At 41.3% G+C, this 27,948-nt stretch overlaps 1 protein-coding gene across 2 annotated transcripts in view; it reads left to right on the top strand.

Annotated features, from left to right (window-relative positions):
* The window catches only part of disc1 (DISC1 scaffold protein), a 96,900-nt gene that overhangs the window by 14,061 nt on the left and 54,891 nt on the right, over positions 1 to 27,948 (top strand). For both annotated transcript variants that reach the window (XM_072436989.1, XM_072436990.1), the window contains exons 2-9: positions 3,445 to 4,211; positions 5,319 to 5,388; positions 7,051 to 7,210; positions 9,007 to 9,103; positions 9,655 to 9,887; positions 13,473 to 13,527; positions 16,311 to 16,413; positions 18,340 to 18,528. In XM_072436989.1, the coding sequence (XP_072293090.1) occupies positions 3,445 to 4,211; positions 5,319 to 5,388; positions 7,051 to 7,210; positions 9,007 to 9,103; positions 9,655 to 9,887; positions 13,473 to 13,527; positions 16,311 to 16,413; positions 18,340 to 18,528 (1,674 nt within the window). The remainder of the gene's footprint in view (positions 1 to 3,444; positions 4,212 to 5,318; positions 5,389 to 7,050; positions 7,211 to 9,006; positions 9,104 to 9,654; positions 9,888 to 13,472; positions 13,528 to 16,310; positions 16,414 to 18,339; positions 18,529 to 27,948) is intronic.

Raw genomic sequence — 27,948 nt, 5'->3', positions numbered from 1 at the left:
ACACCAACACACCAGGACGCCCCCAACACACCAGGACGCTCCCAACACACCAGGACGCCCCCAACACACCAGGACGCTCCCACCAACACACCAACACACCAGGACGCTCCCAACACACCAGGACGCCCCCACCAACACACCAGGACGCCCCCACCAACACACCAGGACGCTCCCAACACACCAGGACGCCCCCACCAACACACCAGGACGCTCCCACCAACACACCAACACACCAGGACGCTCCCAACACACCAGGACGCCCCCACCAACACACCAGGACGCCCCCACCAACACACCAGGACGCTCCCAACACACCAGGACGCCCCCACCAACACACCAGGACGCTCCCAACACACCAGGACGCCCCCACCAACACACCAGGACGCCCCCAACACACCAGGACGCCCCCAACACACCAGGACGCCCCCACCAACACACCAGGACGCCCCCAACACACCAGGACGCTCCCAACACACCAGGACGCCCCCAACACACCAGGACGCTACCAACACACCAGGACGCCCCCAACACACCAGGACGCCCCCAACACACCAGGACGCCCCCAACACACCAGGACGCTCCCAACACACCAGGACGCCCCCAACACACCAGGACGCTCCCAACACACCAGGACGCTCCCAACACACCAGGACGCCCCCAACACACCAGGACGCCCCCAACACACCAGGACGCTCCCAACGACACACCAGGACGCTCCCACCAACACACCAGGACGCCCCCAACACACCAGGAAGCCCCCAACACACCAGGACGCTCCCACCAACACACCAGGACGCTCCCAACACACCAGGACGCCCCCAACACACCAGGACGCCCCCACCAACACACCAGGACGCCCCCAACACACCAGGACGCTCCCAACACACCAGGACGCCCCCACCAACACACCAGGACGCCCCCAACACACCAGGACGCCCCCACCAACACACCAGGACGCCCCCAACACACCAGGACGCTCCCACCAACACACCAACACACCAGGACGCTCCCAACACACCAGGACGCCCCCACCAACACACCAGGACGCCCCCACCAACACACCAGGACGCTCCCAACACACCAGGACGCCCCCACCAACACACCAGGACCCCCCCAACACACCGGGACGCCCCCACCAACACACCAGGACGCCCCCAACACACCAGGACGCTCCCACCAACACACCAACACACCAGGACGCTCCCAACACACCAGGACGCTCCCACCAACACACCAACACACCAGGACGCTCCCAACACACCAGGACGCTCCCACCAACACACCAACACACCAGGACGCTCCCACCAACACACCAGGACGCTCCCAACACACCAGGACGCTCCCAACACACCAGGACGCTCCCAACACACCAGGACGCTCCCACCAACACACCAGGACGCTCCCACCAACACACCAGGACGCCCCCAACACACCAGGACGCTCCCACCAACACACCAACACACCAGGACGCCCCCAACACACCAGGACGCTCCCAACACACCAGGACGCCCCCAACACACCAGGACGCTCCCACCAACACACCAACACACCAGGACGTTCCCAACACACCAGGACGCCCCCACCAACACACCAGGACGCCCCCAACACACCAGGACGCCCCCAACACACCAGGACGCTCCCACCAACACACCAGGACGCCCCCACCAACACACCAGGACGCCCCCAACACACCAGGACGCCCCCAACACACCAGGACGCCCCCAACACACCAGGACGCCCCCAACACACCAGGACGCCCCCACCAACACACCAGGACGCCCCCACCAACACACCAGGACGCTCCCAACACACCAGGACGCCCCCACCAACACACCAGGACGCCCCCACCAACACACCAGGACGCTCCCAACACACCAGGACGCTCCCAACACACCAGGAAGCCCCCACCAACACACCAGGACGCCCCCAACACACCAGGACGCTCCCAACACACCAGGACGCTCCCAACACACCAGGACGCCCCCAACACACCAGGACGCTCCCAACACACCAGGACGCCCCCAGCACACCAGGACGCCCCCAACACACCAGGACGCTCCCAACACACCAGGACGCTCCCAACACACCAGGACGCTCCCAACACACCAGGACGCCCCCAACACACCAGGACGCCCCCAACACACCAGGACGCCCCCAACACACCAGGACGCTCCCAACACACCAGGACGCTCCCAACACACCAGGACGCTCCCAACACACCAGGACGCCCCCAACACACCAGGACGCCCCCAACACACCAGGACGCCCCCAACACACCAGGACGCTCCCAACACACCAGGACGCTCCCAACACACCAGGACGCCCCCAACACACCAGGACGCTCCCAACACACCGGGCTTTGGCATTCTGTACCTCACATTATCTCACCACGTTGTTTGATTATCGATTACTGGGGGCGATGTGATAAAAACGATAATTGAGATTATGATTATTTTGTCTTCATTGATTGACATTTCAAGCGATTAACATTTCAACAAAATATAACATCCTTTGAAACTCATTATGCTTCATGCAACATCAAATAACAGCCTAGTTTATGAAGCCGTCTCAGTTAAAATATGCACCTTTTCAAACCAACACAACCCAATCTGTTTTTTGTATTTGCCCCTCCTCCGTTTGGGGCGTGTCTTGACTCCACATGACAGCGAGGCTCTGGTATTTCCCACAGCTGGAGCAAACCCATGGGAAAATTCTCAAACCGCTGCTCCAGTTGTTTTTCATTCATTTAGCTTCATGTTAGCTTTAGCCGCAGTCAAACCAATGAAGCGTCGATGAGGAAATCGTGTTTCTTCTTGTATCGTTCTTATGTAAATGGGTTTCCCAGTGTCCACTTGCCTCCAGTCAGTTGTTTAAAACTCATTATTCTTTTTTGTTTTTTAGACAGTTTGCTCTCTCAACATAAAAGCTGAAAACCTAACAACAACAGCATTCTTGCTCAGGAAGAAATACATTTGCAGTTTTGTGAAGTCATTTTCTCCCACAAACATTACACACACCAAACTTCACAAACTTGTCCTCATACGGATCCAAGTAGGGTTTGTTAATATCTAATTCTAAGCCTGATCTATTCAAGTTTAAGATTTTTTTTGGCAAACATTATGAGTAAAATCTAGTTTAGTCAAATACTAAATAAAATATCCAAAATGTTTAAATATTTTTGTACCTAATATGTTGACAAACTGAAGCAAGACATTTAATCCTGCTCTAACAAAAAAAAAGAAGCTTTTTGTGTCCCAGAACTGGTCAATTATTTTTTTATTTAACATTTTTAACAATTTTCTCAAATTAAATGACTTATGAAACCATCACGTGATAGAAGAAGTTTCACGGGGATATCTCTAAATCCTGTTCACCTGCAGTGTCTCTCCTTAAGCTTGTTCTTGGTCGTCCTCCTGGCTTAATGATTAATCCTTTTATCTACAGGCGGCAGGGCATCTGGGTCAATTGGCAGCGCCAGTCGGAAAAGGCATAAGCGACCTGGATACGCGAGAGGAGAGCGACAATCGAACTGCAGCAGCCACGATGAGGAGGACGGTGTGGAGGACGAGGAGGACGAGGAGGAGGAAGGGTGTGGCGCCTTGAGGAACGGGAAGTCCGGACGTCACCCCAGCAACGCCGGCGACGCAGCACATACCAAGAACTCAGTGACTAATCACGACTTGCACAAAAAGACAACAAGTTCCACCATCTCTACACATCCCACTATGAAATGCACCAGCACTTTAGATCACATGAAGTCTTCCGTTTGGAAATCTGATGTTAAGACGATGCAAAAAGCGCCGTCTTTACCGACTTCTTTCAATTCCAGTTTCAGTTTTATCCAGCAGTCACTCAATTGTAGCCAAGATTTTGACACAACACCCGAACCACTAAACGACACCAGCTCTGACCTTGCGTCGTTGTCATTAGACCAATCGTTGGAGAAGGATGAGCATAAGTTTTGGAGCGGGGGTTTGTGGAGCGCCAGGGAGGCGACCGAGCCCGGCCTGCCCGATATGGACGCTCGCTCGGTGGACACGGAGATCACGTCGTCCCTGTCCGTGGATTCGGACACGGCCTCGGCCTCCTCGGTCACCTCCGGGTATGAGAGCGCCACTCCGGCCTCCACGGAGCAGGGCTGGGAGAGGCTGCTGAGGAAGTATGACCCCGTGCTGCAAGAGTGTCTGCAGAACAACCGCACTCACACCAAGGTGGGGTTGAAAGATACGTTTTCCTTTTTAAAAATGTCTTGAACTACCTACCGTATTTTCTGCACCGGAGTATAAGTCGCACCAGCCAAAAAAATGCATAATAGAGAAGAAGAAAACATATATAAGTCGCACTGGAGTATGAAATGCGGTGGCAAGTGTGAAAATAACAAATAATATCACTTATACTTATTCTCCTTATAAGTATAAAGTATAAATATAAATATAAGTCGCACCCCAGCCAAAACTATGAAAAAAGATGCGACTTATAGTCCAGAAAATACGGTATATAAAAGTAATGTCTTGCACTGACTAATGCAAGGGATCATGGTCTATGTAGTTCTGTTTTTTTAAGCTGTTGCTGCAAAACAGTGACTTTAAGCAAAGCAGCTTGTAATTTCATTATTGTGACAACTCACAATATTTTACAGTATTACAACATCTCGGTCATTGTTACATCACTACGGTAACAGAGTCGCCGCGGCTAAATGTACGTTCAATGTTCTTCTTGAGTAGATTCTTTATACACCATTTTCAAGCCTTCTGTAGTGAGAACGTGTCTGAACCAAAAGTACACATTTTTAGTCGTCTTTGCACGCTCGAGTCAAGTTAGAACAAACAAATGGAGATTGGAACATAAAGCACAAAACAAAACATTCCAAAGATATGCTCAAATAATGCATTAGACACAGAGCCACATTATCCACTTGGCCACCGGGCAAAACATTCTATGGCAGTTACTTCCCTCAGAGTTTCAAACCTCTGGGAGTCTTAGTGTTGAGCGAAATGATCAAACTGGCCAGGAGCTGTTCTTCCTGATAAGTCATGATGTTACATTCTAATTTCATGCTAATTTATATGTGGTTTCAAGAACTTTCAGTACAGCACATGATCGCTAATGCTCTTTACGTCTAGTTTCAATAGTTTATCTGTCTAAAATGTTATTCCCTTGTTTGCCGTGTACAGATTTAAACATTTTCCGCACACTTTGCACAGACGTAATGCTGACTGGCTCTCACCTCTGGTCCTTTGCTCTCTGTGCTGTCTGTGGTCAGTGTTTAAACTGCCGTGCCCTCTGGACTCTGCTCTTTTTCTCTGTGTCTGTCTCAGATCGAGTCCATGACGTTGAAGCTGCAGAGGCTGCAGCAGAAGGCCATTCTGGAGGACGACTACGACGCAGGTGAACCTAAACATCCATTATCTTTACACAACGCGTCTTTGGAAAGGTTTTGAGCGAGTGTTTTCTTGCATTGTGTAACTTGTAGCAGCAGGAGGACGCTTGAACTTGCTATATATTGTCTCTCTCTCTAAAATGAGTTGCATTCACACAAAAAAATCTTTCCTGACGCGCAGATGCCGTAAGAATTCAGACAAAGCATCACACTCTCAGGTTTTTTACATTATTGCTCGGGATGTCACGATATAGAGTTTGATTGTTTTACGATTATTGTGAGAAAAAAACATCATGATTTAACGATTATTCACGATTATTGAGACTGTGACTAAACAACAGTGACATTTTTCATATTCTTTCATTCCCGTGGTCTGACATGTTACTGTTCCTCAAGTTTGTGACCAGCTTTTTGAAATGTTACACTCTGAAAGACAAAATAAAGTTAAATTTGACAAAACAGCCAGTTAAAAAAAAAGTTGTTTACATTCAAGTCCAGATAGATTGAACTGAAACGACTTAATTTTGCTTCTAAAATGATTTATCACGATTATTATGTTTTGGTTCTCACGATTATACTGTGACCTGGATAATCACGGTTATCCCTATTGTCAGATCTTTTTCATGACAAAAGCATTAAAATGCAAAAGGTTATTTAAACAATAAAATGTACATCGGCAACCTGAGAGAACGACGCTCTGTTTGAAACCACAGCTGCCAGAGCACCTACTGACAGAAACTGTGGCTGCAAAACTGTGCTCAAGGACACAATGACAGAAGGCATTGGTCATACTTTTGGGGTCAGACCGTCCAGTTGTGTCAGGACCACTCCTCTGCCACGAGACCCCACACACAAAGCAAGTATGTGCCAACTGTAGAGATTTCACCACCAACCTCTGGGTTATTGAGCAAACGTTTTTAGGTCACTGGCCTCGTCGCTGTGGTCAGTCCGGGTTCACTAGTTCGCCCAAACCGCCATCTTTCAATTGTACGTGGAAATGGGAAACGTTTCCAGTTGATTTATCAGATTTTCTTCTTTCTAACGTTAACTGTATTAGCCCCAGATGTTTGATGAAGCACGTGAAGAAACCAGGCCACGGATGCATTAGAAAATGTGAGGCTTTTTGACAGTAAAACATACTATGCAGATTCAAAAGGACATTTTTCATTAGATAAAATGTGAGATTTATTTTGAAAGAGGAAATATTAAAGTGCTTTGACCCATTTTATGCACCTTGTGACTGAAATACAAGGGTGCATCTGCTGTCTCTGTCCAGTCTGGGTCAGAATTCGTCGTACAGTATGTTGGGCTTTCTGTTTTTCTATTGATAATGGGAAAACCAGGGTATTTCCAGTTGTGTCTAACTTCTAGGAAAGCTGCTACACTTAATTCAATCAAAGGTCAATGTTTCTGCCCTGTTGTGAGCTGGTATCTTGATGAAATACATTGACTTAGGCTTATAGCCTGACATGATTTTGCACAGCTGGAATTAAAATGTTGGGCTGAATAGAAAAATAATCACTTGCTTATCATTGACAAGACTTGTTTTGGGATGAAAAAGCATAGTCTAAATGATAATCACTGGATGCATTCATTAAATCTATCATAAAACCCGTGTATTAGTTGTATTACCATGTCTGAATCTTGAGTTTAATGTATTGTTGTTGCAGCGGAGAGGTTTGGGAAGAAGCTGGAGGAGTTGTGCCGGGAGAGAGGCGCCCTGAGGCTGGGTTTACCGTCCCGTCAGCCCGCGGTGGCTCAGTTCCTCCAGCGGCTCAGTTTGGCGGTGAACAGCGCCCTCCAGAGGACAGACGGCGCAGCACAGCACAGGTCAGTTTTACGCCTTTAGGAGCATAATATCCATCTCTTTCAATTCCTGCTTTATTTGAAGTTATTAAACAATATCTATGTGCATTTATTGTTCCCCAAATTATTATTTTTATTATTTTTTTACGTAAAATTATTAATCTCTTTGTACAATTTATTTGATAACGGTACTATATCTAAAAACCTTAAATAAACTGTGAATTTAATCAAATAATAATGACTATAAAAAATAATTGTATTTGTATTTTGATCATCATACTTTTTATCTGGACTATACAAACTCATTTCAACATTCACACAAAGACAGAAGCATTATTAGATAAAAGTAAAAAATAATAATAACGTTTCTGATGTTCCTCAATAATACACTATATCTGTAAATATTCTCTATCTAGAAGCCTTCAGTCATCATATTTGAACATTTATTTGGTTGCTAATGTATTTAAAAGTCTCAGTAAATAATAATTTGACTAGTTGACTTCTAAAATAATTGTTAGTTGAAGCCCTAATGCTGAATACTGCCATTACAGTTGACGCAATCATCTCTTTTATTTGTCACTATGTTTATCTGTTTTCCTCTTGAGAGCGTATATTCAGACCCACAAAGAACATCTTGAACTTAACAACAAGAGCTGCATTCACTTTGAGACGCAGAACATGTCCTACTGTCCTTAATCACATTATGATCCATGAAGGACATTTATTCACATGCTCTCATAATAATAATGTACAATGCATGATAACAACCAGGAGTTTGTATTTGTTTTCAAGCCTTTATGTGAAATGGTTTGTCAAAGTGACTAAATATAACTCTGCTCAGTGCTGAGTCAAACAAAGAAAAACAATGGTTGACCGGGTGATTTGTCTGGGAAAAAAGTCATAAAGTCATTAACAACAGGATCAAAATGTGTGAGTCTCTTGCACACATCGATGGAGTCACAACATTTGCATCATTAATAGTAGAGAATAACCTTGTATTTCTTATCTTGTCTAATATTTGTGCTTATAATCACATTAAAATTAGTGTTTGACAAAGACAGAAACTGTAAATAGAAATGTCCAGGACACTTTGTTGTCACGATACTAAAATTTACACTCAATTTTGATACTTTGGAAACCCTTAATACGGAATTCCAATTTCAATACCACATACAATACAGTAGAATGTTATAATTATAAAAAACTGTAGTAGTTTCTCAAATATTCTCCTAAATTCTAGTTTGAGTTCATCCTTCTCTGATGAAGGACTGTGCCTGAAATGTCACGTGGTGTGCGTTTAATAATGTCTTTTTGGATCCGTTTGTAAATACAAAATTAACTAAAATAAAATAAAAATTAGTAGAAGACATGATGAATTTCACCAGTGAGTGTCTTTTTGGAGCTAAAAAGTTTGTGTGTCATTTTTGATCCTGCAGACTTAATTATCATGGATGTGTCTTTCTTCTAGAACTATTCAGGAAAGGTCCAAATTTACATTAAATATTGTGTTTTTATTCTAGCTTTAGTATTGATTAACTGGTATTGAACCCAACATACCGTATGTTTGTATCAACTAAACATGGTGAACATTCTCAAAGGATTTGTTACACATTTGAACACTAATTGGAGCATAAACCTTTTGGAGAAGAACAAATCATTTACAGCCCTGATAAATATATATTAGAACATTGCAGATTGTTTTTAAATGACTATCTCGAACATTATTTAAAGGGATACAACAAAATCATTCTTTACAGCAGAGTTATACTGTAGATTATCGTGAACTCTTAATAAGTGATTTTATCTGTAATTGTTCCCAGGGAGAATACAGAGTCAGAACGAGCCGAGCAGAGCGACTCGTCCCAGGGTCACGTGCATCGCAGAGATCGGCTAATCCAGGAAAAACGGCTGGTGGAGGTAAACATCATCAGAATCATATGATAAATGCTCAGTACATCATTTAGAGATGCTACATTTATACATGATGATATAGTCCTGCAGCAGCTTCAGTTTTGTACTAAATATTCACAAATAATGTCTCAAATAGTTAAAAAGTGAAGGATTGTGAGAAAAAAATGCATAAAAGTAGAGGGTCCACCGCCTTTTTGTATGTTTTTTAAATCATTTTTGAGATCTAAGAACAATTGATGATAGATATGTTTGATACCATGTAGTGGAACTTTCCAGGCAAAGCAATAGCATCTTATGGGAGTCAAGCTGACCAGAAAAGTTGCGACGTTTTGGTCCTAAATTGAGCCCATTTCAATCCTGATGTGGACTTGGTTTGGTCCTGTTCTAGTCCTGGTCTGGTCAAGGTTTGGTTTTTGGTTTAGTCCTGATTTTGTCCCTCTTTAGATGTGGTGAATTTGCAAGTGTGAACGCATCATTAATCATTCAAACTGATGACAAATCCAAATATAAAAGTATCTCGAGTCCAAACATAACCGGTGATAATCAACTGTTTCTAGGTGGAGATGGCTGAGCTGCAGCAGAGGTTGTCGGAGCTGGACCTGAGGAGGAAGCGTCTGGAGGAGCAGATCCAGGACCAGGACCAGGACCAGGACCGGGAGGATCTGGAGTCTTCAGTCCTAAAGACCTACAGCGCTCCACAGCTCCAAGACCTGAACCAGACCCTGCAGGACCTGCTCTCGTCCCAGGACAGGAGTGTGATCTCTGTGTCTCCTCCGCCCTCAGTGCTCCGGTCAGTCACAGAGGCACAGGTGTTATAACTATGTCGCATTACAGCAGAATTAACGATGTCCCTGAATATATCATGTATATCATCTTTTATTAAAAAAAATATGTGAATAAATTAGATTTAACTGTAATCAAGAATGTAAAATATACAAACATAGGAATTAAAACAAATTATCCTCCACTCACATGGCTTTACCTTTTGCAGTGCAGTCATTGGCCTGATGGAGGTGCTCATGAGCTGTTCCTTTATGCTTCAGGAGCTCTTCTTTGACTGGCAGTGTTGGGAGTTAACTGAATACATGTATTACAAATATGTATTCAGAAACTGTATTTCTGTGCAGTAAAAACAATTTTCCCATCACTGTTGACTGATATTTGAAATGATTGTCAAAGGATCTAAACATGAACAATCTATTTAAACTAAAATAATAATAAATTAAGAAGTCTATTAACAAACACAGACATGAATTGATTTAAAATATAAAAAATGTACAGTACTATCACCGTTCTGCTGTAGTTTCAACAATAAAATCCAGGTGAAACTAAATCGTGATTAATATTTGTTTTGCTACATAAAAAAAAAAGAAATCACACTTACTATTAGGCTTTTGTGCATTGTTGTTATATTTCCAAATCTGACACATGGCAATGGAATCACAACACGTTCAGGTCTGTGTATATTATGAATCCACCTCTCTAATTTAAACCACCTTCCCATCTGCAGCTGCCACATTATTGCTGTTGTAATTACGCTGTGATGATCCATTTGGCTTTTTCTGATTTGGAGAGACGTCCCGCTCCCCTCTGGCTCCGCCGCTCTCGCACCTGCACAAACCCGACCTGAATTTGAATGCCTTTCTCCCCGACGCTCCAGCGATTTACTCTGCATCAGAAGTTAATAGCCCGCGATCGTTAGGAAAAGACGCGTGAATTGTGCCTCATCGCCGCCTCCGTGCCGTGACCCGAGCGCTGCAGGAATGATTTGATACCCGACGCAGGCTCACCTCCGCTGCAAAGGGCTGATTTCTGCTCATTCTGATTGAAGTGTCGACCTCAGAAGAGCAGTTTGTGTTGATTATAGCTCTTGCCATTTCACGCTGATGTTGAGGTCTGACTTCCCTGAACGTGTAGGATGATAAAGAGCAACAGGGACTTGGATTTAAACATGTCTAAGAACAATATAGAGTTCAATATAGATGCTCAAACACTCTCTTCCTATTGGTCAGCATCTGTCCTGCTCAGAGGTTGAAAAATATGTAGAAAAAAATGATAATATGGAACGGTATGGCTGTTTTGGAGATATGAAACGTCGCTAAAAAAGATGCAAAAAGAGCTGGAATAAAAAAAGGACAGAAACTTGCAGTGGAATCTTCCAAACGATGGTATGAAGTGAAATAAATGCACTTTTATTTAACAGTCTGCTCACCTTTTTGTTGTCGTTGCGATGTTTAAACCTCAACCAAGACATTTAGAGGCTTGTTTTAGCTCATTTCTGATAGATTGCCATAATGTTGTCGGAATATTGTCATTGGGATAAGCCTAAAATAATTGCGGTATACATTTCTGTCAGTATCACCCATGTCTAGACTTTTCAAACCGATCAGAGTGAAATCTGACCTGTCAGAAGCAGGCAGCTTTCAGGCACGTTTGGACTGACTCTGGTTCACTATTTGGCACAGTTATTTTTAATGGCGGAGTGCAATTCCAAGCTCTGGACATTGGCAATTTGTAAATAACTAGTTACAGGAACGCTTTTGAGCCGGTGTCACGTTCGGCAGGAGCAAAATGTGTGAAATGTATTCTTTATAAATAACATACAATTGTAACTGATTTATACTTTGTCGTCAAATTGCCAGTCTCAGCATGTCACAAAAAAATAAATAAAGTTTTAGTGCCATAATCCTCATTATAGCAGTATTCCTTGTTCCAAACGTCATTGCTGTTCGACACTCTCTGTTACTAAAGCAATCACAAGTTTCCTTCTGAGCTTTTGTCCAAAAACATGTTTTTTTGCGTCGTGGGGCCAAACAGGGCCAAGTTGAAAAGAACCTTGATAAGAATGGACAAATTTTGACATTGGAACTATTATTTTGAACTTTTTTTGCCTTAATTTTCTTTTTCTTTGGATGCCTTCTCTTCTTTATGTCATATTTAGTTTATTTCTTTGTATTTTGATCTCTCTGGTCTTGTCCTGTTTGTTTTTGTTGTCTTATGTTTTACAAATCGAATAGAAGAATAAGAAAATGTACACATAATTATGGAGGACGACCAGAGTCCAGGTGACACGTCTCTTGAGTTTGAACATCCATCTTCAACAGCGCTGCTCCCTTTGGCTGTTAGAATACTGTGCAGCTCTTGTTTGATTTCCATGAACCATCAGCTTGACTAACGGCCGAAAAGGTCAGACTGATATTTCAGATGTGGAACGATGCGAGCGCCTCAAGGTGACTGTTAATTATGCACCGAGGACAATGGATTTGATGTTTCTTTTTGTCCGTCTGATGATTCATTTGTGTAAACGCTGTGATCTTATTGGCTGGAGCTGTTTGGATGTTGACATGTTGTAATCGGCCTCATTGTGACGATCTGACGTTCACCCTTTGTTTGTCAATTGAGTGACACGGGAAGATGACGTGTCTTTTACAAGCTGGGCATGTTTGTGAAATCCCAGTCGTGGTGTTGTTAGAGTGAACACTAGTATGACCTTTACCTTTCAGTCTGAAATGGCAAAATGACTTCTGAGTTCTCTTTGCTTTACATTAAATACATCTCTAAGCTATGGAAGCCTGTTTTTGCCAGTAAATAAAAATATAAACCACCCAGGAAGTGATGATTTTGAGTCTAAATGAAATTATTTTGAGTTTATATGACAATATTTTGAGTTTAAAAGTTATAATTGCGAGTTTAAAAGTCATAATTGTGAGTTTTAAAGTCATAATTGCGAGTTTTAAAGTCACAATTGAGTTTAAAAGTCATGATTTTGAGTTTAAAAGGTATAATTTCAAGTTTAAAGTCATAATCTTTAGTTGAAAATTCATAATCGTGAGTTTAAAAGAGCTCAGATCAAACAGCTACACTATGGGTCAGTAAATTGGACAACTCTACCAACAATGTTAATGTTGATGATGGGATTTGACCTGCTAATGATTGAAGAATGAGGCACTAATACTATACCTAAACCAAGCTACTGTTTTAACTCATAATTATGATTTTCAAACTTGGAATTATGACTTTTAAACTCAAAATTATGTCGGCCTGTGGGGCTGTTGTTTTTTATTTATTGGCAGAAATGGTCTTCCACACTAAACCCAGTGTAAGAATGACAAATATTTACACAATTTAGCTGCGTTATCCTTTGTTTGCTAGTTCAAATATATTTCCGTACAAACAGCAGCGTAATGTACTGTACTGTAGCCCTGCACGTACCATAAGAAGGCTGAAACTAAATGATTTCTACATTGTATTACACATTTGGGTGCAAAAATAGCAAAGGATTGAATGGATGGATGCTAAAGGCCAACAATCACAGCCTGCTAACTGTAATAAGCATTTTCATCCCACCATAATTTGAATTTCTGCTTCTTTTTAGACTTCAAGAGCAAGAACAGGTGCTGAATCTGTCCATCAAAGAGGCGACAGCAAAAGTAAGTTTCATTGTATTCCATTTCCACTCATGAATCCCCTTTGACATGGGTGGCTGCACATAATATAACGAATATCCAATGACTTCTAAATCTAAATTGTGGCGAGTGCAACATGTGCCAGCTGCGTGTCTGTGTATTAAATATGCATAGAGCCATTAACATCTTTTAATTGCCTCCTTATTGGACTGTAATGATAATGAATGTGTTATTTAGCATTACATATTAAGGTGGATTCCCAGTGTGTGTCCTCTTTGGGCCTTTTGTGTGGGTTTTATATTCTTCCTACGTTAGATCGGTGCTTTTCATACCTCTGTATAGAAACCTTCCCTGAGGTTACGTCTTGCATCTCAAAGTAATCTCTCACACTCTCTTTACATATAAGTATGTGGCTGGAGGCAGGCTGTGTCCCACGTAATCCAAGAAGTTGCACTACAAATATAGTGAAATGCAGAAATGTCCTCTTAAAAGTGGCTTTATTTGAAACATAGTGAGTTATTTTACAAAACGTACAATGCTCTTAACATGACATTAACTCAGTACAAAGAGGACATGACGTGATGACACTCTTTCACTTATGGGTTTACAGTGAAATAGTTTTTCATTCATTTTCTACCGCTTGTTCCTGTTCGGGGTCGCGGGTGACTGGAGCCTATCCCAGTGTCTTTGGGCCTTAGGCGGGGCACATTCTGTACAGTGGCCACCTCTTCACAGAAAATTTGACTCAGAAACTGTATTTCTGTGCAGTAAAATCAATTTTCAAATCACTGTTGACCTGATATTTGAAATGATTGTCAAAGGATCTAAACATGGACAATCTATTTAAACTGAAATAATAATAATGTAAGAAGTCTATTAACAAACACAGACATGAATTGATTTAAAATACAAAAAATGTACAGTACTATCACCGTTCTGCTGTGGTTTCAACAATAAAATCCAGGTGAAACCAAATCGTGATTAATATTTTGTTTTGCTACATAAAAACGAAATCACACTTACTATTAGACTTTTTTAATGACATTCTGCGCATTGTTGTTATATTTCCAAATCTGACACATGGCAATGGAATCACAACACCTTCAGGTCTGTGTATATTATGAATCCACCTCTCTAATTTAAACCACCTTCCCATCTGCAGCTGCCACATTATTGCTGTTGTAATTACGCTGTGATGATCCATTTGGCTTTTTCTGATTTGGAGAGACGTCCCAGTGACTTTGGGCCTTAGGGGGGGCACACTCTGGACAGGAGCCACCTCTTCACAGGGTTAACACAGAAACCTGGACACACAGATAAACATTCACTCTCACATTCACTCACTAGGGCCAATTTAGAGTTGCCATTTTTGTCAGACACATGCATGTCTTTGGACGGTGGGAGGAAGCCACGGTAACACAGGGAGAACATGCAGACTCCACCCATATCAGCCCCAAAATATGTGTTGTATCAGTTGCTCTGGTTTCTGAACAATTGGTATCAACCTTGAAAATAAAACTTGGCAGTCGATCAATAATCAGGAATTATCGTTAAATCGCGATGTTCTTTACAAAACACTAACATTCAGTGACATCCATATGTGAGACACAGTTGTGATTATGCGTAAAAAATATATAATAGATACTACATTTCAAGCCACTTTGAATTTTTGTCACACTTTTTCAATGAAACCTGCAGTTTTCTTGCTGCCACACTCGATGTAGTAATATGCAAGTGAAAAGTCGCTCCCTGGAAAGTCAGACAAAAACTTTCCTTTTGCCTTGAGAGTTGCACTAAACCATGTCATCTTTGAGAGAAAAACGCCTCCACATTTCACCCCCACTCTGAGCTCCTCAATGCAGTGAGGTGGATTATGGGAAATGTATGTTTTAGCTCAAAGTGAGTATCTCTAAAGGGCAGAGCGGGAGACATATTTGACTTTATCTGAACACATCAAATCCACAGAGAGCAGAGAAAGGGCGCAGTGGTTCTTACCCATCAGCCCCACGACATTTAAAGGTTTTTATTTTCACATTCCTGACGTTAAAATGGTGTCCTTCATGGGGACTTTCTCTAAAGGTTGTGGAGCAGAAAGACGCTGATGGGATTTCAGTGAATTCAAGACTTTATGAGCAGTAGATTAAGACTTCTTATTGGGTTTTCAAAAGTCACACCGGTTGCACCTGGATAAAATACAAACGAACAAAGTATAGAAAGAAGGAAATAATGTAAGAAATAAAGAAGTGAAATACAAAGAAGCCGTAAATGTTTTGAAATAATCTAGATCTGCATATCGACGTCTCGCTCTTGACTCTAAAGACTCACAACCGAAGCTAATTCACTAGCAAGAACCACGACCCCAGCTACGATGCAAAGTGTTTATTGGCGTTATTATTACGAGAAACATGAATAACACGAATGTACAGAAATGGAGGCCGTTTTGGGGGTTCTGGCGATGAGGGCTGTAGGCTCCCGGGCCTCAATACCCCCATCCAGGAGATAAATTAGAACAATAAATAGGAGAGAGTCGATGGGAGGGGCACAAAGTCACGAACGCTGATGTGTGTGACCTGGAGGACCTGCAGGAAGGGGCGTGAAAGGGGTGTGGTCCTGCTCCCAAACTTAAGATAACAAACTTATCTTCATTTGTGTAAATCAGGACTAAACCTTGATGGAGGTTAGAGGTAACAGAGTCGAGACGAGAGGATGTGGTCCAAAGAAAAGCCATTTAGAACCGAGAAATGTGTGCAGAGCCTTTAATACTGACCTCCGACCTCATCGCTCTCTCGTTTCACGTCCGTTTTCAGGTGGTGATGAGTCAGAGGTTGGGCAGCAGTCTGAGGAGGAAAGTCAGCGAGACCGAGACACAGCTCCTGGCGCTGCACGAAGCCAAACTGGCCGCTATCTCAGGTTAGCGCGCTCACAACCGCAAACTGCACGGACACGTTCAAGTTTAGGCATAGTTTAAGTCACTGCCACTCGTGATAATGAACTTACTTTGTCAATTTATGTTCTATGTATGCTGCACGTGAGGTACAGTATATAGTTTATTCTCAGGATATTCAGTTGTATTTCACCCATCTGAAGTTCCATTTACTCACATTTTGATATTATAGTGGGGATTAGGGTGGTAAAAAATAAATTGATACACAGATTATCTATATTAAAACTAATGTATTCTATAGATTCATATTCCTTTCAGTATGTGTATTGATACTGGGAAATAAAATACATCAACATGTCAAATAGATTATTGTGTTGTCAGACAACAGAATAATATTCAAGAAGCTATTACTTATTTTGGGTTGAAAATATCATTATTTTCAATTAAAGAAAAGGAGTTTCTCATTGTCACTGTGGTATCAAAATCAGTATCAGAAATAGAAATGGAAATTTTAGTTTTGTGACAACACCAGAACAAAAACAAGTATTTGAGACGGTCACAATATTCAGGTGAAATGGTATCATTGGTATTGTGCTGTCATATTTCAGAAATAAATACAACAGTTGATTTGGCTGTGTGCTATGGGTACTTAGAGTACTACGGGTACTATGGGTACTATAAGTACTATAAGTCAATGCACTTCTTGACAGTCGTGAAACTGCCTCATATTTCAGACTTTATGTTGTGTTTATCAATTACATCCAAACTGTGATTTCTCCTCATTTATTCACCTCATTTTCTGGATACTGTCATTAGCCGGTCTTAATTACTGTGCTAATGATTGAGCGCTCGTTAACGTGTGCTGGGCTCTAATGTGGTCTTGTGGTGATCAGGTAATGACTCAAGCAGTGCCAAATCTCTGAATGTGCCAGGACTATATACCGGGACCAAACTCGGACTAAAACAAATAAAAAACAGGACTTTTAATAATCCAGATATAAACCTAAAGCTGAGCAAAATAAAACAAATCTTACCTTGTTTATAAGTTTAATGTTAGAAAATGGAATTAAATCATAATTTAATGCTGTATATACGGTAATAAACTAGGACTAAATAATTTAAACATTTGGAAATTTGAACCAAATCTTCTCCTAACCAGGACAAAAAACAACTAAACCAGGAGTAACTAAGGTCTAAACTAGATCTAGAACTAAACTAGAACTGTGCCGAGTCTGAACTATAAATAAAGTGGACTTTAACGTCAAACTCCAAATGATATTCAGATTTTGGCAGCATCAGTTTTGTGTTCTGATCCGTACTGCATATTATCTTGTCTTGTTGTCGGTCCAGACTTTTTATTGCTATAATGTGCAGCATTTTGGAAACGTTATAAAATGTGCTGTACAAATAAGTTGGATTGGAACGGGCCAGTAAGTAATCCGGGACTCAATCAGATCCAAGCCAGGGCGGAGCCTGCGCTCGCTGGCCTCATGTGTGCTGTGTATCTTTGTGGTGATTCATGTATTGACCTTGGCAGTACCAACGATCTTAACAGAGACTAAACCAGACTAAACCAGGCCTGTGTGCTGTGGGGGTCTAATGTTTACTTGTGGAGATTGGCTTCAGCAGTGCTAAACAATGAAAAAGGCTCTAAAGTAGGATTAAACTAGGACTAAAGCAGGACTCATGTGTGCTGGGGTCTAATGCAATGGAACCGCCTAAGGAAAGATGTACCACCAGATCTAAATCAAGCCTATTACAGGACTATTATTGGACAATTCCAGGTCTAAAATAGGTCTAAAATAGGACGACGCCAATGCTACAGTATTGTTAACCAAGGACTAACCCAGAAGAGGAAGAAAATGTGGTAAAATAGGCTCTAAATCCACCTTTCACCAAGCGATCAAACCAGTACTTCACCAGGCATCATTTGTGTCATTGTGGCGATCCAGGTAATGACTTCGGCAGTGCTAAAGAGCTGAAGGCGGAGATGAAGGCGGTGAACCAGGAGCGCGAGCGGCTGGAGGTTCTGACCCGCCGCCTGCAGAGCCTGAGCTCCAGCAGCAGTGAAGAGCTGAGCCGCCTGAAGGAGCAGAGAGGGCGGCTGAGGCAGGAGCGGGAGAACCGACAGGCCCAGCACGGTGAGTCACAGGAGACATGAGGCTGGACACACATTTATATGACTACAGGGGAATACAAGGCAAGGAAAATGGGGTGTAGTTATAAAATGTTCATGTTTTGTTCAGTTTGTGTGCTTTTATTCAAGATTTTGTGTCTCTTTTTATCCAACACATGGGTTCCTAATGCTTTTTGCCTTATTTGTAAGCTTTGTCTCACTCTGAGTGCACCACAACTCTGGAACTATACAAATAAGTCTGCTTACTATAGTAGTATTGCTAATTATTACTATTATTTCTTGTTTTACTGATGAGGGCGGGAATGATTAATCGACTAATTGTGTCTAGTTGACTATAAAAAACATTTGTAATTGTATTTTTATTGGGTTATTTGGACTATACTGACTACACAATAGACAGCTACATTATTAAATCATTGTGTGAAGAAATTAATAAACAATTTCTTAATTTACCTCAATAATACACTTTATTTTTTAGTCAATGATCTCTATCTAGAAGCCTAGAAATAATCACCTGTTGACTACTAAAATCATCATTAGTTGCACTGTTTAACAACATTGGTGTCTAAAATCCTCCAAAATGTTCTTAAGGATGTAAAATGTACTACAAAGAACTTGTGGTACTTGGAATGAAGGTAAAACTACTACATTTTATTCCAAGTACCACTGGATCATCTAACAGCACGACATAAAAAGGAGGTAAATAATAATACATAATACAACAAAACGATGGTAGGTGTTGGAGCTAAACTGTGATGTCTGACACAGAGAAGTATTGGAAACAAGTTTGTCATCATAAAGTAAATGTACGTGAGTAAATTAGTGCTATCCAGCTCTAGACGTATACAAGTTCTGTTGTTGCAAGTCAATGTATCTACCAACATTTCTATTTTCTATTATATTCTGTGTTTAATAGAGAGAGAAATGAAACCATTCACTGCATAGATTTTCCTTTAGCTCTGGTGAGATGAAGCAAATCATTATGTCCACTCTTGCCCCCCCATGTAAGATAAGATAAGATATTCCTTTATTGTCCCACATGGGGAAATTTCATTGGTGCAACGCAGGTAGATACAGAGGTAGATACAGAAGAACAGATCACTTATAGGAAGTCTGAAAAACACTTTCAGTAGAAGATCTCCTATAAATAAATAAAAACTCCCATAGACAAATAAATAAATAAATACCATTGCATGTGATCCCGACGGTAATTGCACATGAATATGTGTCATAGATTGCACATGAATTCCAACAGCAATTGCACATACGACAGAATTGCACATCAGTATTAGGTTAGGTCAGTATTGCGACGGGATAACGTGACGATCTCCGGGTAAGACATGTCCCCCATGTCTCTGTGAAATGAATGGACTGATGACACAAAGACGCTTTCAGTAAATGTATTTCATTTTAGATTCATTGATAACCTGTCACCTTAATAACGGCTACAATCCAGATATATCATAATGGCTTTGATTTAGGCTTGTATTGGAATGGGGCGCTGTAGCTGTGGTGATTGGTCAGATTCGAAGTACACATAGTATGAAGAAATACGGCTGTGACAAAACACAATTTTCATACTAAAGAACAAGCTTGATACATATTTCAATACTGCAATGATTTTAAGATAAAACAATGTGTATTTTCTATAAAATGACCGTGACACTAGTTGATTCAGACTAATTTACTGGACATTCACACTTTTCCTGCTTTGGTGCTGGTTTGAGCCCAGTTTACTCCAATTTATTAAGTGTTGTACTGTGTGTGTGAACGTACCTTAAAACTATTCAGTACAGGTCCAAGTCTGTCCTTTGTGATTTGTTTCAGTATCGATACTTGCTCAAATGAGTCTGATCTAGTTTCGACGTTAGTTCTATGCAGATTATTGTCTGGTTATCCATATTTCTGATTAACTCAGTGTTTCCTGCAAATGAAAGAGAGTGGCCCCTAATCCTCTAAAAGCAATGGACATTAACACAACAAAGTCACACATGTCTATTGCCCTAAACTTAAAAAAAGTAATTATATTAAAAAACCTGCTTAATATGGGTATTAATTTACTTTTATACTCCACAAATATATGCGAAGAATGATTCTGAAATGAGTTGCACCAAAGTAATCTGAACAATATGAGAAACACTGCAAACTTATGAAATACCGCATAAGACAAACTAACTACTACTGCTGCCATTACCATTTTGCAACGTGTTTAATCAACTTGCTGATGCATTATTTTGAATACAGTGACGGTTCAGCAGCTCTGAGAATAATTCCCTTTTTCGAAAACCTTCCAAACAAAAACATGAATTCAAATGTGCTACTTCCGTGTGAGCGCAGCATAGTTCCCCTTGAATGCACCTCTAAAACAATAACATCCAAGTGTGACTGCTTAAAAGTCTTTGAATCCTCACTCTGGGACGACACATCAATGGACACCGAGGTTTTTGTGTTTTTTTTACCCCGTGAATGAAAGGGAGATGATCCGCTGTCAGTGGGGAGAGCCTTCAAACGCCACGCCAGCAGGATTGGCACTTGTTAACAGGAGGAGGGGGAAGCGTCTCGGGGAGAGGGTGGGGTGGTGTGTCTGCTCAGGGAGAAATGAGCTTCAGTCTGTGTGAAGTAGCCAATTACCTCCGAGCGCTGACGGCAAACATGATGTCGCCCATCGCACACAACTGACAAGTAAATGGACACATCGTAATGGGAATGTAAAGATGCTTTTCACAGACGATAATGATGATGGAGTCGAATTGATACATCACAATCGCATTTGTTTCGGCCAACTTTGGCTTGAACGTGTTGTAACATGACTATAGTTTTGTGGAAAGTGCCATTTGATTCTTCACGTATGTTGAAGGAGGAAAATGAACAATATTTAATGTGTTTTTTTGTAGCTGTGCACACAAAAAACACCTCCTCACCACCAACATATTCAATATAGACAAATTTACCAATATTTTACAAAATTTTTCACATGTTTTGATTGTGCTGTCCACAGTCTTTGCATTGTCTAGTCTTGTGGCTTGTAAAATAAGTAACACTCATCTTTGTATAGAGAAAACAAACAAAATGTAATGGGAAGTTCAGTTCAAGATAAACGGTGTTTCCCTGGGTTTAAAATTAATTAAGATTTTAATTTAAATTGTACTTTGCAGGACAATTTACATCCTTAAGAATGTATTTGTTGGATGATTTGGACATCGACGTGATAAAAACAAGAAAATATAATAGAAATAATTGATAATATATCCGTAAAAAGATTCAGACTTACTAAAGAATCACTAAGTTTAAGCTCAGGGAGTAAATGTTGTGATCCAAAAACATGCAAACAATAAAACCTGTCCAGCCCAGACTTTCCCTGCACAAATCTCGCTCACAATCTAGAAAAGACATTGCAGTCGCCCACAGTGCCCCCGACAGGCTGTTTACAGGCCAAAGTTCTCCATATTTTCTCCATGATGCTTTTTCATCTCTTATCAGTTCACGCCGGCTGCAGAGGCTTCTAGCACTTGTGCAATTACAGAAAAGGTTTGTAGTTAGACCCCAGGGCTTCCCGTAGTAGAAAATGTCAAAAGCAGCACCACAGTGAATAAGACATAGCTTGGTGTAAGTGGAGACTTTGTATAAAATGTCATTGTTATGTCAAATAGTACCAATAGTGAATGGATGTGAGGGTGAATACATGTCTGTATGTAAAAAAAACACATAGAAAGTAACCGGTACAGGACTATAACCTGCTTTAAATAGACAGATAGACAAAGAATATCACATTAATCTGAATCCCTGCTCTACAAGTAACACTCTGCTGCACACGACACCTTCACTGAAGCAGATCATTAAGCCACGTGCTCATTATTAGTGTCTTCTTTTGTCTTAGTTTCACACGGTACTCTCCATTGCCACTAGAGGGCAGCCTTTCATTACCACAGCCAGGCTTTTTGTTACCACCAGGATACACAGGTTGTAAGGCAATTCTTTCATTGTGTTGTTTATAAGTGGGATAGAAAAAAGACATCTGTGAAAATGCATTCTTTACATTACAGTGAATCATTGTATTGAAATTGTTGATTTATTTTGGGAATAGGTAAACAGTAGAAATACAACGTCCCCTTTTAAATGAAATGTTAATCGAAAGCTAGACAACAGACACTGTGCAGAGACGGTTATGACAAAACTGCTTTGTTTCTATGTCAAGGAAAGGAATTTATGACTAGTGCAATTTGACACAGGATTTATTTTGTAGCGTGGCAGTTGTAAGCAGATGGTTAACACAATCACAACGTGCCAAGTGGATGTTTCTATTCTGTGCATTGTGTCGTGTAAGCTTAATGAGACAGAGCCTAATTGCTTTTGGAAGCTTTTGTTGTATTCTCAAAGTAACTGAGGTGTTTGGAGATTTAGAAAACAATAACATCCGGCATTTCTCCTCAAATATATCCGGACTAGGGGAGTCAAAATGATGTACTAATCAATACGAAAACTACACAGTATCGAAACTAGACACTAATTTGAAGTGTCAATGCTAGAAATTCACACATGATTTTTTGTTGAAAATTGCAGTATTTGTGTGTGTTTTTTCTCCTTTCTGTTGTTGTTATTGCTGCTGTTGTTGTGGTGTTGTTTTTGTTATATTTATGTTGAGAAAATTGCAGTATATTGTCTTAAAGAAGTAGTATTTTTCTTTAAATATATCAATGCTATTCCTTAGTATGGTAGTAATCTCTTCAGTGGTAAAGCAACTTGTTTCACTACTGACCTAACTAACCCAGACCCTATTGCTCCAGAGTAAAAATAAAAGCAATAATTTAAAAAAATCCTCAGAATAGACAGAGTTCCCAATATGTAAAGCCATTTCCTCCAGTACTTTAATCAGCGGACGAAGACATAGCTGCCTTCACTCTGGGAGAACTACAAGCAGGTGGCTAACACGCTAAGATATGCCGTTATATTTGCCAAGTGAATAACGACTTTTACGCTTCGCTCGAACAGTCCAGTGGGCGTGTCCAATATGGCAGCACATTGTGAAGCTGACACCATACTAGGGACTCATTATATTGTCATCCCATTTGGTAATAATGGCCTGGCACACGCTCACTGGAAACCGATAGGCCACAAACACCACATTACCGTTCCTTCAGCCGGAGGGGGTTACAAATTACTGTCTAGTGCAAAGTGAAGTCTCTCATCTTTACGGCTTTTGGGGCTTTTGTAGTATATGATTATGACGCTGTTTGGTGTCGATGTGAAAACCAGAAGAGCAAACGCTTATGCCTTTACAAAGCCCTATTATTTTAACTGCGTATGGTAATTTGCCATCGAAAATCCATTGACATACAACATTGTGCAGCTGCTGGTACTATTATCACAGCGACTGCGTACTTTTACTACCACTTATTCACATATTCGTTCTCCCGCTTCTACGAGCTACTACTGAAGCTCGTAAAAGGATTGGGAATTTTATTTATTAGAAGTCGTAGTAATCTGTCGTTTGTCCAGAAGTGCAGAGAAAAGCTTCAGAGGTCGTCATCTGGACAATGTTTTTAACTATATTTACTTTGAAAATATAATAATTCACCCATTAACAGTGTCAGATGTTGTCTGTCACTAAACGATTATTTAAGACGTTGACTTTTTTTTTTTGATTGGTCGACTAATCAAACGATCATTTCTCTTTTTGTACATTGAGACTTTTTATACTATACATTTACAACCATATAAAGGATAAAATATGGTGACTAAGACCTTTGAGATACAGAATATTCACTAATAAAGTGTTTTCTTGGTGAAAAAACTACATTTTTAATTCTTTTTTGACATTTCCAATTAATAATGCAGATGTATTTGTGTTAAAAAAGGTCTTTAGTCATGTGTTTAAAGTATGATAGTCCAGATAACGATTACGATTATCAAAATAGGGCAACGATATTTCTTTTAAATTGTCAACTACTCACGATTAGTGGAATAACAGCCCTAGTGTCAGATGGATACTTAGACTGCGTTTGCTCTTGAACTCTGAGATATTTAAGTTCAAGTCTTGGTCCGGGCACAGATACAGATACAGTATTTACTCATTGTCTTTCTTTTAGTTCAAGTCCCATACCAAATCCTGCACGTTGAGTTTTTGCAGCACGCGTTGCTTGTTGCGCGTTTCATCCTGGTGCTCTTCCTGGCACAGGGGGGAGTTTTTTGGCCAGGAACCATTAGGCCCCTAATTGCCAGTGGCTTGAGTGCTGATGAATACCACAGCCATTACAACCAGCGCGTTGGTCCCCTGCCGGGAGTATAATTTTGCCCCCAAGAGAGATCTCGAGGATACTAAATATAAATAATTGAAAGGATAGATAAGATGAGTAAATGACCCACGAGCAGCGTGCGCTTTATTCATCTTATATTTCACCGTAATATACACTTAAACACAATGATTGGTATGGTAAGGTAAATAAAGCATGATAAAAGCAGCGTGTGAGATTGGAATGCACAATATTGTTTCTGATATGGGTTTCTTTCGTTTTTAAAAGGCAATTTCCTGTCAATCTTGCCAATAAATCCGAGCCATCGCTTTGGATTTGATGAAATACATATCTGAATGGTTGGAGTATGGCAGATTATTTTAGCAAGAGGTATTTTTAGAAAGCACAAACTACAACCAAGGAAACCATTTTTGCTCTTGACAATTAAGGGTTTATGCAGCTTAAATTGGTATTTTTTGGATTGAAAACGAATCCCGTCCATCTTTTTTCCCCAAGACACAGTTTCTTTTGTTAACAGACGAACCAAACGAACCTTAGCTGAAACTCCTTGGCAGATGTAATTATACCTTTGTGTTCAATTCACATAAGTAAGTCCAAAACTTGTCAGCATCCACGCAGGCTTCAATTTACATAGCTCCACAGCACAACACGCTCAGCTTTGTCTTTTAATGGACCGCCGCTTCCATCTCCGGTCCCATTGCCGGGATTTTCGGGAAGCTGGCCAGGCCACGAAGCCGGAGTGCACATCAAAATGCCTGTCAACGCATCTCATTAAAACCAGTGCAATTCCCTGTTAACGCGGCACCAATAGTGAATACAGTGAACCGGCGGACTCGTATGTTTTATTCATGTTTCTGCCTCTTTTCTTTGGTGCTTTTGTGGAGACTGTGATCGGACGTTTGACAGCTCCTCTTCTGCTCGAGAGTTGAGTGATTGAGAGGCGTGCGGTGGTTAAGTGGACCCGGGAGAGCGCCCCCTCCTGGTTTTCGTCCCGTGAAGTTTTGGCGTGGTGCACACTGTGGCGGTGATTTAACGCGCCGTGTCGGTCTGTTGTCAGTGCCGTGATAGCGCATGTATACCCACGAGGATTGGTCTGAAAACAAAGGGAATTGATCGTGGGTGTGGCACAATCAATCTCATTTGAATCTAGATTGAGATTTGGTCATTTCTAATTGTCAATGATCAGTTTGGTCCATTTTAATTGAGAGGTCCACAGCCAATTCTGTCAGAAAATTGACCATTTTTTGTGTTTTGGTTAAAAGTGTGTTTTTTTATGTTCAGGAAATTAGTTTTGGGGCTGATTTTATTGATTTTTATTTAGACAAATCAAATCAAATAGTGACTGATCAATGTGCTTGTAACAGCCAAAAGTGGACACGGTTTAAAAGTTGATTTCTGATAATTCTGTGATGACAAATACTTTTACTTGTTTCCAAAGAAGTACTCACAGGCGCACTATGTAACCTTTTTGTTGGAGGATCTACCGCCTGCTCGTCTCCACGGAGATGTTTGGCAACGCAATGAACAAAACTGTAGTGAGAGTGTCCATGACTATCTTTGAATGTTTTCTTTTTTCTGAATCTAAAGTAAACTGAAGTACTATTGCGTCTACATTTTCTATACAATCTTCTACTGTTAAAGCTACTGCAACATATGCAATTACTGTTACGGCTATTTCAGTTCGGACAAATACAAAAGGAGAAATGAATGCGTTGTTGGGGCAAATGAATGCTTTAGGAAGATAATAACATTGCTTTGGCACTTAGACCATTGTCATTAGCAGTGCTGAGCTGGATTTGAGATAAAACTCTTCCCCCAGGGCCTAGATACTGGCGGGGCTGAAACCAAAAACGTCTAAAAAAGCAAAAAAATGTCCAATTGTTCTGACTTGGATGACCCCTCACCCCATTCTGGATGAGCCATCGTCTTTTCCTCTGTCTTGAGTGGACTCTTCAGGCTTGAACTCTATCTGCAAACGCTGGACACATCTACAGCCTGCCCGTCCTTTTCTTCACTGTGGGTCTCCTCAAGGTTTCGCCTTTCCCCTGAGTTTTTCCTTGTTGAGAAGAAGAGTCTAATACATCCATTTGCTTATTTCTTGTGAATATTGGTTGATCCACTCGCCTGTTTCATTGTTCGATTTTCTTACTTTCTGTTGGTTTAAATAACAATTCTGTCAATCCCTGTGATGCGACAGTTGTTGATTGATTTTGAGCTCTACGAAATAAATTCAGTCCTGTGCAAAGGTGGCGCTGGGGTGGAGGAGTGAGTGGAGCAGCTGACCGAAGCAGCACGTGCAGAGTTTAAAGCCTGTCGGCAGAGCGCTGATAGGCCGACGCTGAGCCGACAGGGGCGAGGCGGAGCAGCGGCTTGAGCAGGGGGCGATGAGCAATGAGCGAGGATAAGCTGAGCCGACTTCTGAAGCTCGTGAAGGTGAAGTTTGTCTCGAGGTCTGAACTTTCTCTACAGCTCCACTTCTACTCTGATGACTACTACAAATGCTGCTTTTATGCAACTCCATTACCACTGCTGTGACCACAAAAACACTGCTGCTAGACCTTTATTTCACCTACTAATTCTCACAAGACAGATTTCTCGGGCAGACAGTGAAGACCTCTACTTTGAATTAAATTAGGTTACATATCTGGTTATTTCTCGATTCGTCTCTCTTTCAAATGGTTTACTTGCCGGCATTGATGTTCATATGTTTTATGGTGGAAAAACACACTTTTGAGAGAAGCGTGAAGCCTAATGACGTTCTTTCGTAACCCTTTTGCTTTTTGTGATGCCCATTATAAACAGAAAATTGGGTAAAACTAGTCCAGTGTGGTAGAAAAAATGTTAAGAGCTTGTTAAAGAGCTTAAAAAAACCACACACACATTTGGGTTTCTCTTTGTCGGTCCTCACCGCGCTAATAGGACACAACTCAGTGCCTGTGGGCGAAACACGGCTGTTTGCTATTCAGTTTGTTAACACGATGTCGGAATAAGGTGAAGGTAAAAAATAAAGAAAAGAAATGCATGGACCTGGGGTGACCTTAGGTGGCAAATTTGCTAATGGCCAGAGCACATTTGAACAGAACTCCAGTAGAATACATTTTGTTTTGCTTGTTGTCTCTGTGGTGAGTAATAAATGCATTTTTATTACGTATTAAGTTGACAAGCTGATAGAT

This window comes from Eucyclogobius newberryi, unplaced genomic scaffold, assembly GCF_026437365.1.
Source record: "Eucyclogobius newberryi isolate DKJ021-1_F unplaced genomic scaffold, fEucNew1.0.hap1 SCAF_8, whole genome shotgun sequence".
Lineage (NCBI taxonomy): Eukaryota > Metazoa > Chordata > Actinopteri > Gobiiformes > Gobiidae > Eucyclogobius > Eucyclogobius newberryi.
This window is presented reverse-complemented; position numbering and strand designations above follow the sequence as displayed.